The sequence below is a fragment of the Natrix helvetica genome (genome assembly GCF_964273705.1).
Source record: "Natrix helvetica genome assembly, chromosome: 5".
In the NCBI taxonomy this organism is placed as follows: Eukaryota; Metazoa; Chordata; class Lepidosauria; order Squamata; family Natricidae; genus Natrix; species Natrix helvetica.
Window position 1 is genome coordinate 13,044,464 of NC_138551.1, and position 11,413 is coordinate 13,055,876.

General features: G+C 44.7%; 1 protein-coding gene across 1 annotated transcript; it reads left to right on the forward strand.

Annotated features, from left to right (window-relative positions):
- The first annotated feature begins 493 nt into the window (after positions 1–493).
- On the forward strand, positions 494–8,338 carry NIFK (nucleolar protein interacting with the FHA domain of MKI67). Its single transcript, XM_081954239.1, has 6 exons — positions 494–653; positions 753–881; positions 3,059–3,167; positions 5,172–5,383; positions 6,063–6,140; positions 8,157–8,338. The coding sequence occupies exons 1-6, from the start codon at positions 543–545 to the stop codon at positions 8,331–8,333; spliced, it is 816 nt and encodes a 271-aa protein (XP_081810365.1). The 5' UTR covers positions 494–542; the 3' UTR covers positions 8,334–8,338.
- The last annotated feature ends 3,075 nt before the right edge of the window (positions 8,339–11,413 follow it).

Genomic DNA, 11,413 nt, shown 5'->3' on the forward strand with positions numbered 1-11,413 from the left:
GTAGTCCCAATCAAAGGCGCTCGCTAGTTTAGAGGAAACTTTCAGGCGCTCATCTTCCACTGTGGTCTGTTGCCAGTACTATTTCTCAACCGCAACGACTTTGAAATAGATTGGACTTTAATTCCCAGAATTCCCCTGGAAATGAGGAATTCTGGGAGTTGTAGTCCACATGTCTAAAAATGGCTGAGGCTATTTTGTTCTCTAGTATGATTTGATAGCTTATTAGTAACCTATCACTAAGTGCTGTATCTGTTTATTCTTCATAAATGCATTTTATTCTCCTTATGTACACTGAGAGCATATGCACCAAAGACAAATTCCTTGTATGTCCAATCATATTTGGCCAATAAAGCGAATAAAAAGCACGATGCAGGGTAAGAGGCTGCTGTTTCACGCTCTGACCAATAGAGGCCACTGCTCTCTTTCTGTGTCTCCTTGGAGAGTTTACAGCAGCCCCTCCGGCAGAGCCGAAGAGGAAGTGACGCGTAACGGAGTTCCGGTTTGCGGCGCAGGCGCGCTGCCGTCTTTCTCTCTGAAGCGTGATGGCGGCGAGTAACGTTGCGTCGGCAGCGACTCCCCTCCTGTCTCTGGACCCGGAGCGGCAGCGCGAGTTCCAGGCTGAGGTGCACCGGGTGCGCAAGGCGGCCTCCAAGGTAAGAAACGGAGGGAGGCCGTGGTGATTTCTCCCGCCGGGCGCTGGGAGAGAGGAACTTCCAACGTCTATTTACGCCTCTCCTCGTTTTACCTCCCAGAATCAGAAGGTGAAACCGGGCGTCGTTTACGTGGGTCACCTCCCGAGAGGCCTCTACGAGGCTCAGCTCCAGCAGTACTTCAGCCAGTTTGGGACAGTGACTCGGGTCCGCCTTTCGAGGAGTAAAAAGGTAAACTTTGCTTCGGTGGTTAGCAGCCCGTCTCATTTTTTTTATATTTATAAGTTAGTTCATAAGCTACTAACTTATGAACTGCATTGATTTACAATGGTGGCAAGAAAAGCCATAAAGCGGGGCGAAACTCAAGTTAACAGCAGAAACCTTGGGCTCAGTTGTGGTCGTTACTCAAGGACTACCTGTATAAACTCAAGGTGGAGAACATAAAATGCTCCTGCCATTTATTTTCCCCACAACGACAACTCTGTGAGGCTAAGAAAGACTTACTAGACCAAAGGCGGGACTAGAACGCTCAGTCTCCCAGTGATTGGCCCAAAGTCATCCAGCCAGCTCTTATGTCTAAGGCGGGACTAGAACTCACGGGTCTCCTGGTGATTGACCTAAAGTCACCTGGCTGATTTTCATGCCTAAGGTAACCTAGAACTCATATTTCATGGTTTCTAGGCCAGCACCTTGACCACTGCACCAAATTGGCTTTTATGCCCTTAAGCTATGTGTGTCGGTTGGGTGGCTATTCTGGAAAACTCAAGGGAACTCATAGAGGAGTATTCAGCAATTATTTTCCTCCACAACAACTCTGGGATAGGTAGGTTTGAGAGAGAATGGCTGACTCAGAGTTACCCAAAGAGTTTCCATCACTTAGGGGCCAATGTTTAGTCACTCATTTCATGTAGGTGATTCTGGATGGTGGACACAATTAAGAAGAAACCACATAGTGTCAGAGCAAGTAAAACAAAAGCCATTGAAGCAATTAGAACAATTACAAACTATATGTGGGAGAGTAAATTTAGAGTTCTACATACAATGTAACCAATACAATACAATAGCAGAGTTGGAAGGGATCTTAGAGGTCTTAGAGTCCAACCCCCTGCCTAGGCAGGAAACCCTATACCAGTGATGGCGAACCTTTTTTGGCTCACATGCCATAAGTGGGGGGAGCGCAGGGGGGTAGTGTGTGGGCATGCTGCACCCGTAATGCAATGCGCTACCCCCCTCCCCAGTGTGCATGCGCGCACTACAGGCGCGACCCCCCATTTTTTGCATGCTTTTTTGCCCTCCCCAGGCTCCAGAGGCTTTAAGTGGCTTCCGGTTTGCTCGGAGGGTCGTTTTGAGTGCTCCGAAGGCTTCAGGGACCTTCAGGATGCTTCCCTGAAGCCTCCGGAGCAGTCAAAACGACCCTCTGAGCAAACCAGAAGTCCGTTCCCGAACGGGCTTTTGCACTCCGGAGGCTTTAGGGAAGCTTATGAAGCCTCCGAGGGGGGCCGGGGAGGCTCTTTTCGCCCTCCCCAGACTCCTATAAATGCTCTGGAGCCTGGGGAGGGCGAAAAATGGCTTTTAAAAAGGGTGAACTCAGCTGGCCAGCGCACATGCACGCTGGCCAGCTGACAGGGCAGCGCCTCGCGTGCCCTGACAATTGGCTACCCGTGCCACCTGTGGCATGTGTGCCATAGGTTCGCCATCACTGCCCTATACCATTTCAGACAAATGGTTGTCTATTCTCTTCTTTAAAACTTCCAATGTTAGAGAATTCACAACTTCTGGAGGCACTAGCGGTGATATTATAGCAGTGTTCCAATATCTTAAGGGGTTGCCACAAAGAATAGAATAGCAGAGTTGGAAGGAACCTTGGATGTCTTCTAGTCCAATGCCCTGCCTAGGCAGGAAACCCTATACCGTTTCAGACAGATGGCTATCCAACATCTTCTTAAAGACTTCCAGTGTTGGGGCATTCACAACTTCTGGAGGCAATTTCTGTTCCACTGATTCATTGTTCTAACTGTCAGGAAATTTCTCCTCAGTTCTAAGTTGCTTCTAACGATTTTGCAATTATGAGGCTGATTCTGATCTAGCCACTTAATCCAAGCCTTGTACTGCTTACTTTTCCAATGGCATTCCTCCTTACAGGCTTAGCATATTTTTAGGCTAGAAGGTACCAAACCTTGCTAATTTGAATTAACTTTAATGTTACTAATGATGACAGTGCATATTGGTGAGAACTAAAAGTATTTTGTATTTTATAGGTCAGAAAAACCTTTTTGGAATAAGATTGTCGCTAGATGACTTTGGATCAGTTGTTCTCTCAGTGTAATACTTCACGGGGTGTTGTCCTTCAGCTAAATTTATAAAAGTATTGTATTTTTTATAAACAGTTTTCTCCTTCTCTTTGATAGACAGGAGGTAGCAAAGGTTATGCTTTTGTGGAATTTGAGTATGACGAAATTGCAAAGATAGCTGCAGATACCATGAACAATTACCTTGTCCGTGAAAAGCTCTTGAAATGTGAGTATATCCCTGTTTGTTAAATGTAGCAGTTCCATGAAAGAGTCAGATGTTGAAAAATACCCCACTAAACCTCCCTTTTTCCTTTACAAGTTCTCATTCTCTCATCTCCTTTTTTTCCTAATCTGTGTGACCTTCAGAAATTGCAACTGCTCTTTTTTGCAAGGATTGTTATTTCTGGGTATATTTTACCTGCATAGTCCATATGATGAAGATGCACCTGTAAAGGATCCCTCCTATCACAATGTGAAGGGAGGGGATGTAATAGAAAGTGTTTCCATGGGGATTCCTTTCTTTTCGAACAGTCTGCTCTAAAATGAGGGTAGCTTTCACTTCCATAATATTTTGAAGAGAAGGTACAACTTGACTATTTTTGAAAGGCCTTTGAGAATTGATTTGTGGCTACAAGCACCTTTATTACCTATATTAAATATTAATTGTTTTGTATATTTTAGAGCTATCCATTGCTTAGTCCTTTGGAATTGATGCCATAAATAAATAAAATAAGTAACGCAGTGCAATTAAATCTTTTGCATTTGAGATTAGGCATGGCTGTAGCTTTATTCTCTATTACATTGTCTGCTTTGAAATATAATCCATATCCCCAATATATATTTTCCTTTTTTTACAGCTTAGCCAACACACAGTGATATATCAATATAGATATATTATATATCCATGTTGTTTTGATAGTTAGTTTTGAAAAAAGGACAAAATACTCTTCTTTCTCCCCCAAGTAACAGGGGGAAATGGTTGAACTCCACACAGCATTTAAATCAAGCTTGATCTTGCAGAAGTGTTTTATTGCTTTATCTGCTTGTACTGATGCTTAGGAACAACATCAAATGCGTTTATTTCTTTACGGAAGTATTACATCCTCTCAATCTAGCCTGGCTGCAGGGGTTTACAAGGACAATAATAATACACTATGCCAATATAGAAAAATAAAATGCACTGTAATAATATAGTATGAAAGTAATCGTATTTATTTAGTCAATTTGTATGGCAGGGGTTTTGGGGAGGAAACAATATTAAAATAAACAACAGTTGCAACCAAAAATTGAAATATATAGCGTATGTGCAGAAGAGAAACATGATGCCTGCCTCAAAGGGAAGCAGCGATCCTGCATATCTCTTTGTTTAGCTGAAGCCATAATGCATTGATATTCTGTGTTTAATGCCGTGTTTCCCCGAAAAGAAGATCTGGTCGTATTTTCTTTTGACCCTTAAAAAAAGGCTAGGGCAGCCCCACCCAGCAGGAGCCCGCTGCCACCCACTTCTACAGCTGCTTGCCACTCGCACGCCTAACCCCCGCCTTCCGTTTCACCATCAGAGGCCTTCCTGAAAGCCCTCTGCAACCAAGAAACAGGCTACAGATTAACACGCGTGGCGCCCCCTGACTTCCGTTTCACCATCAGAGACCTTCCGGAAAACTCTCTACAGTCAATAGCAGAGCTCCGGATCGATCCAGAGTTGTGTTATCAGCTACAGATGTCTTCCGGAAAGCCCTCTGTACTCGATAAAAGAGGTCCAGATCGATCCGGAGCTCTGTTATTGAGTTGCAGAGGGCTTTCGGGAAGGCTGTGACAGCGAAACGGAGTCTGGGGGTGATGCGTGCAAGCAGCTACAGAAGAAGTGGCCACAGAAAAAGACGGGGGAGGTGTCGGGGGAGGGGGAAGCCTGGTAAGTAGGGCAGTTGTACCTCCCCATCCCCACCCTAGTTTAATTTTTATCGCGCCCCATCCCCTGTATCCTGGGATGGGTAGGGTCTTAATTGAATCTAATTTTCGGGGTAGGGTTTACTTTGAGTGCATGCGTTCAAAAACATGATAGAGAGTCTTTTCGGAGTAGGTCTTGTTTTAGGGGAAACACAGTATATGGACTCGAGGACAATTTTCTATTTCTGTTTAAAATATTTTTTGAGAGCGCAATTAAGGTGGAAGCTTTTGTAGTGGCCTTGCTCTGTTTCTCACGACTTGCTCTTGCCTTGGTTGCGTGTTACAGGTCAGTTTATGCCATCAGAAAAAGTACATGAAAACCTTTTTAAAGGTTCTGATCGGAAGTTCAGAAAGCCATCATATCCCGCCGTAAAACGCTACAACCGGACTCGAACAGCACAGGAGGAAGAAAAGATGGCTGAGAGGCTGTTGAAAAAGGAAAACAAGTTGCGAAAAAGGCTCGCTGAGAAAGGAATAGATTATGATTTCCCTGGATTTGTAAGTGTTCTTTTTTTCCCCCCTGAATAATACTTAGTATAATGAGAAGAACGAGGCATAAACACGATTGTTGTGTACTGACTGTAAATTTAACTGCCTTAAGTTACAATACAAAGGTTATATTGTCACCAGACAATTGGAGACGTGAGATCATTTGACACATGATTTAGACAAAAGCTTGTGGCTCCCTATGGACTCAAAAGATTGGCAGCAGGGTTAACAGTGCTGGGTTTTTAAACACAGACGTGGATTTTTCCATCCCTGTCTACGTTTCTAGGATTTTAAAATGTAATGAAATCATGACGTGTTTTATATTCATTATATTATACATATTAGGTAGGTAAAAGTAATTTAGTTTAAAACCAATTTGTTGGGGGCATTCTGGATTTTTTTGGTCTCAAATCTGGGTTTATTTGAGCATGAAATCTTGGAGGTTTTTTTTAGGAAACCCCATTGGCAACTCTGATTGGCAGCCTCTGACAACTTTCTTAAAAAGATACTTTGTCATGCAAACCGATATTAGTCTTCGTTTCACCCTGTTTTTAATGAGAACTCTTGTCCTGAGTTTCATAGCTTCAAGGCAAATTCAATATGCGAACTGTTTTAAAGATTATTAGTTAACATATTTATCGTTGAAGTTGAATTATGAGGTAACCTTAATGCTAAGATTCTTTCTTAGAGTGCTCAGATGCCTCCAATAAAGAAAAAGATGATTTCAAAATCAGATTCTAATGAAGATGCATCAGTGGATGATGAAGTAAGTGAACATTTGGGGTTTTGAAATTGTCTGAATTATGATGGGCCTTTTTTATTTGAAGAAAGGAAAAATATTGGAAGACAAATAGTCCTCGAATTACAACCATACTTGAGCCAAGAATTATGATTGCAAGTTGTGCTGGCCATTAAGCAGGCCATATTACCATGCCCAGTTTTACAAACCTTTTTTTTGCGGTAGTTAAGTAAACCCATTGTATCCAGTGGCGTTTATTTATTTTTTTGGCAAAAATCAGAAATTATGCCCTGCAAAATGGAAGCGCAGGAACCTTCGATGGGCCGGATGTATCGGCACATGTAGGTATGCCTCCTTGATGTCGATGGAGGTAAGCAGATCGCCTTGGCGAATGCACGCTAGAATGCTTTTGAGCGATTGCATTTCATCTCATCCATCTCATCCCCGGGAACGGCGTTGGCATCACCTCGACGTCCGTCGTTCACTTCACCTCTATGTGCGACGCACTGCGTCGTTCAGAAGGACTGAGGCCCTTTTTGTGTCTTTCCAACCAGCCACCATGGGGCAAAAGGCATCGTCTCACACTATCGGCCGCTGGTTGAAGGCGTGTATTGCCCTCGCCTACGACTGTCAGTCCCGACCAGTTCCCAGTCGCATCACTCCCCATTCCACCAGGAGTGCTGCCACGACGGTGGCCTGGGCAATGCAAGCCTCGGTAGAGGACATATGCAGGGCAGTGACCTGGTCATCACCGTCGCCCTTTATCCACCATTGCAAAGTGGACATTTATACCTCGGCGGAGGCATCCTTTGGATGGCGTGTGCTGCAAAGGGTGGTTTCTTCAGCAATGACACAAGACCAGCCTCGCTCCCACCCCTAAAGTTTATTGCTTTGGCATGTCCCATGCTTGGATTCCCCAAGCAACGCACAAGAGAACGACCATTGACTTACCTGAACGGTCCTTCTATGTGCGCTGCGAGGGGAATCCAAACCCACCCTCGGCTTCGGCTGTTCCGGGCCTGGACTTGCCTTTTCTCCTATTACTTACCTGACTTGCCTTTGACTTCTGTACTACTTTTTGCATCTCTCAAATCGGCTGAACCTTCGTGCAAAACTGAACTAGCCCAGTCAGAGGAGGCGTGGCCATCAATTTACATAACTCAGTCTCTAGGCTAATGGACAAAGTTAACCCATGCTTGGATTCCCCTCGCAGCGCACATAGAAGGACCATTCAGTTAAGTCAACAGTCATTTTTCAGTTTCTCGGCCCAGAGGAGGGAAGGAGGTGCTTTAAAAGCTGCTGGCTGGAGGCTGTCAGCATCTCTGCTGAGCCGTGAAGCTGGTGGGCTCAGTTTCCCTTTTCAGCTTGTCCGCTGTTGATTTGCTGAAGTCCAATCTTGTTCCTCTTTGCCTGCTAAGCTAGCAGCTGCATCACTCCCTCGGCTGCAAATGCTTCCTCCCTGCTCTACCATGGGACTCAAATTGTCATCCTACACATCCACAGTCGAGTGCTATCAGTATTTTCCTGTTGTATTTGGAAACCGGGTGTCGTCCAGTGCTCTTCAAATTGCCTTAAAGTCCCAGAGAAAGGAAGATTTCTGAAAGACTTTCCTTCTACGATGCCCTCTTAGGATGAAATCATTGTCCTGCTTTCTTTGTCCTTTTCCTGGGTATTCAGAAGGGTCCTATTTGGGAAGCTTGGATAACTTGGCTGATCCTATAGCATTATTTCCCATCTCTGTGCTGTATCATTTCCAAATAATACAGACTAAGGAATTTGGCCATGGAAAGGGGGTAATGAAATTACCATATTGAATTAAATTTAGAATATTTTGAGGAAGTTGTTCTCAGTATTTTCGCCAGAAAGTTACTATGAAGAGGTTATCATTTTTTTGTCTTGTGTTGTCCAGATTATGACCGGTAGAAAGCTTTCCTGTTTCTGTCATTGCCAACAAAGATTTCAGCCTTTTGTGAAAATATACTTTTTAAAATTAGCTTGCAACGGTCCGTCATAATCCAATCATTTTCTTCTCCACCTGTCCAGGATCCCACCCCCGTGTGTACACCAACATTTTTGGAGCGCCGAAAATCTCAGCCAGAAGGTGATGAAGATGAAGAAATAACTTTTAAATTACCACCTACGATTACAAAGCCTACCCTGCAAAAAAACAAAACGGCAAAATTACAGAAAAAAGGTGCAAATAAAAAATGTAAATCTTAACTTTATCGTAAGAGCATTGTTTTTTTTTTACTACGCAAGATGTTTCTCAGTTCCAGGGAGAAGGTCCTGTATAAGTTCCCCAACCTTTCCAGCTTTGTGGGGGGTGGGGAGAAGGGGATGATTCCATGCGAGTGGCCAGCAAGTGCAACCGCAGCTCCATTTGTGTGAGCAGTGTGCATGTACGCTGCTCACAAAAATGGAGCACAAGTGCACACATTCAGCTGCTGCTTGTGCAAGTGGGGATGCCCACTCGCCCAAGTAGTGCAAATGGGTGTGGTGCCTTCTCAGGTGACCCTGAGCACACAGACAAACACCCCCCCCCCCGGTCTCAACGACCCTCTAAAAGAATGCAAATGACCAACTGTCGGTCTGCAAAGGGTATATAAATCCTTCCATTCCCCACCATCCAGTCAGAGCTGAAGAAGCTTCTTGGATGAGAAGTGAAATGTCTTCAAAGAAAAAAACAGAAAGTCCAGTTGCCTCTTGAAAAAGCACCTTTGGGACAGGAGTCACTGATGTTCTAAGAACTTTCTTCATCCATTGGTTCTTCTCACCACCAATAATCTTCCTAAGCTTTGATTTTTAGACCAAATCCTTAGTTCAGCCCTAAACTGTCTAAAAGCCATTCTTTTACATATCCCTACATCTCATTAAACATAGGCTCCACCGCTACAGAAATATTTTTAGATACAGTTTTGAGGTTTTTAACCCTGTAAAATGGAAGTAATTAATATCAAAGGTGTCAGAAATGTTTTCATGTTTTTCTTCCGGAGAAAGTTTGTGGATGGGCTTCTATGAGAGAGAGAAAATACAGAATATTTGGAGAAAACATCATCTCTACTTCAAATTGAGAATAAATTGAATCAAAATCAAAAGCCTTGAATGATGTGCATTAGAACTTGCACTAATTAGATTTTAGTTCAGCTAAGTGGTCACATGTGGAAGCAAGACACATCTAATATAGTTAGCTGTTCTGACCCCCCCCCCCCCCCAAAAAAGGCTGTGAATAAACCAGAACACAGGCTTGGCTGTTTGCCACTGTTTAATTACTGAGATAACGAATCCTTTGGCTGAGGGCCCAGACAACTCGCGTTTAATAGAGCAACCCAGATAATTCAAATGAAGCAATTCAGAGAGTCCAAACGAGCAGACACGGCTAGAATACACAGATAGATTTTCTTAACTACTAATTCGAACTGTTGTTTCCCGCAAATGTCCCCTCCCAACGCCTCACCTATAATCTCTCTTGGGAGGGGCCAATCCACAACCACCTGTGCTTAATCATCTGTGAGTCTGCCTACGGAGTTGCTGCTTCTGTTTCTCAGCCCTTCTCAATCTAGCATCAGGGACAATGTCTGTGATCCTCCCCACTGCTCCATGCCTCAGGCGCCTCCTGGTGGCCGGCCAGCCTCTCTGGTCCCTGCTCTGAGTTTGAACACTGCACAGGGTCCTCCACATCGTCCAGGGCAGACTCATGTGGTTCCTCGCTATCCGAGTCCATCAGCAGTTCAACTGGATCCTGCTGGGCCACAACAGTTAACATTCAACCCAGTGTGCTAGCTGGACCTGTGTAAAGCAAAAAATTGGGGAACGTTATGTTAAATAATTGTTATTCTACTTCAGTGTTATTGCCTTGCCTTGAACCCCTGATGAGGTGGAATTCAGGTAAGAATCCAGTGCAAAGATCTATGTTTTGCACTACAGCTGTGCCAGGTTTTGCTTTTTTTTAATCGTTATTTCAAATATTTCAATAGGTATGAATTATTGGAGGAGGCAAAGTGAGTATTATGCAAATCAAAAATGTGTGTGTTGATACTTTATTTCAACTAAGCAATTGTTAGCAGCTTTCTTTGGTTGCAACATGATTTGCTTTCCAGGGCCATTGGAATAACTTGTGTTGATGGTCAAAACAAACCGCTTGGTTGTCCCGAAGACAACTGGACTTCCTTGCTTTCCTTGAAGACGTCTCCCTTCTCATCCAAGAAGCTCCTTCAGTTCTGACTGAATGGTGGGAAATGGAAAGATTTAGTGTAGATGCCTTGAAGTCATTTGCTCGTGAGCCCTCTTTGTGAGAGCTGTTGAGGCCACTTGGAGGTTTATCTGAGCCCCCTGAATGCTGTAGTCTGCAAACCTCCAAGTGGCCTCAACAACTCTCAGAAAGAGGACTAACAACCAGATGACTGCAAGGAATATAAATTCTTCCATTCTCCCACCATTCAGTCAGAACTGAAGAAGCTTCTTGGATGAGAAATGCACCGTCTGCAAGCAAAACAAAGTCCAGTTTCCTTTTGAAAGAAAGCACCTGTGGGGCAACTATGACCTAGATGACTGAGAATCTCCATAGACCAGGGGTCGGCAACCTTAAAATACTCAAAGAGCCATTTGGACCTGTTTCCTACAGAAAAGAAAACACCGGGAGCCACAAATGTCCTACCGGAAGCCCCCCTCGTCCAATTCTGGAGCTGACCGGAAATTTGGTTCCCCCACCATAGAGTCTCCTAGTGCGGCATCCTTTTTCCTCTACCTGTCGTAACTGAAAGCCCTATCATTTGTGGAGCCAACTAGAAAACCCACCCCTTGCCATAGAGCAGTGATGGCGAATCTATGGCACGCGTGCCACAGGTGGCACGCGGAGCCATTTGTCAGGGCACGCAAGGCGCTGCCCTGTCAGCTGGCCAGCGCGCATGCGCGCACTGGCCAGCTGAGTTCACCCTTTTTTAAAGCCATTTTTCACTCTCCCCAGGCTCCAGAGGCTTTATAGGAACCTGGGGAGGCTGAAAAGAGCCTCCCCCGCCCTCCCCGGAGGCCCTCTAGAGGCTTCATGAGCTTCCCTGAAGCCTCTGGAGCACAAAAATCCGGCCCTATAGGCAAACCGGAAGTTCGGGAACGGACTTCGTGTTTGCTCAGGGTCGTTTTGATTGCTTCGGAGGCTTCAGGGAAGCCTCTTGAAGGTCCCTGAAGCCTTCGGAGCGCTTAAAACGACCCTCTGAGCAAACTGGAAGTGAGTTCCTGTTTGCTCGGAGGGTCATTTTGACTGCTTCGGAGGCTTCAGGGGAGCCTCCTGAAGGTCCCTAAGCCTC

What these genes read in the sequence shown, in the direction of transcription:
- NIFK (XM_081954239.1), top strand. Translation starts at nt 543, where the DNA reads ATGGCGGCGAGTAACGTTGCGTCGGCAGCGACTCCCCTCCTGTCTCTG. An exon ending in ATTATGATTTCCCTGGATTT is followed by an intron (nt 5,384 to 6,062) that starts GTAAGTGTTCTT and finishes ATTCTTTCTTAG; the next exon opens with AGTGCTCAGATGCCTCCAAT. An exon ending in ATGCATCAGTGGATGATGAA is followed by an intron (nt 6,141 to 8,156) that starts GTAAGTGAACAT and finishes CCACCTGTCCAG; the next exon opens with GATCCCACCCCCGTGTGTAC.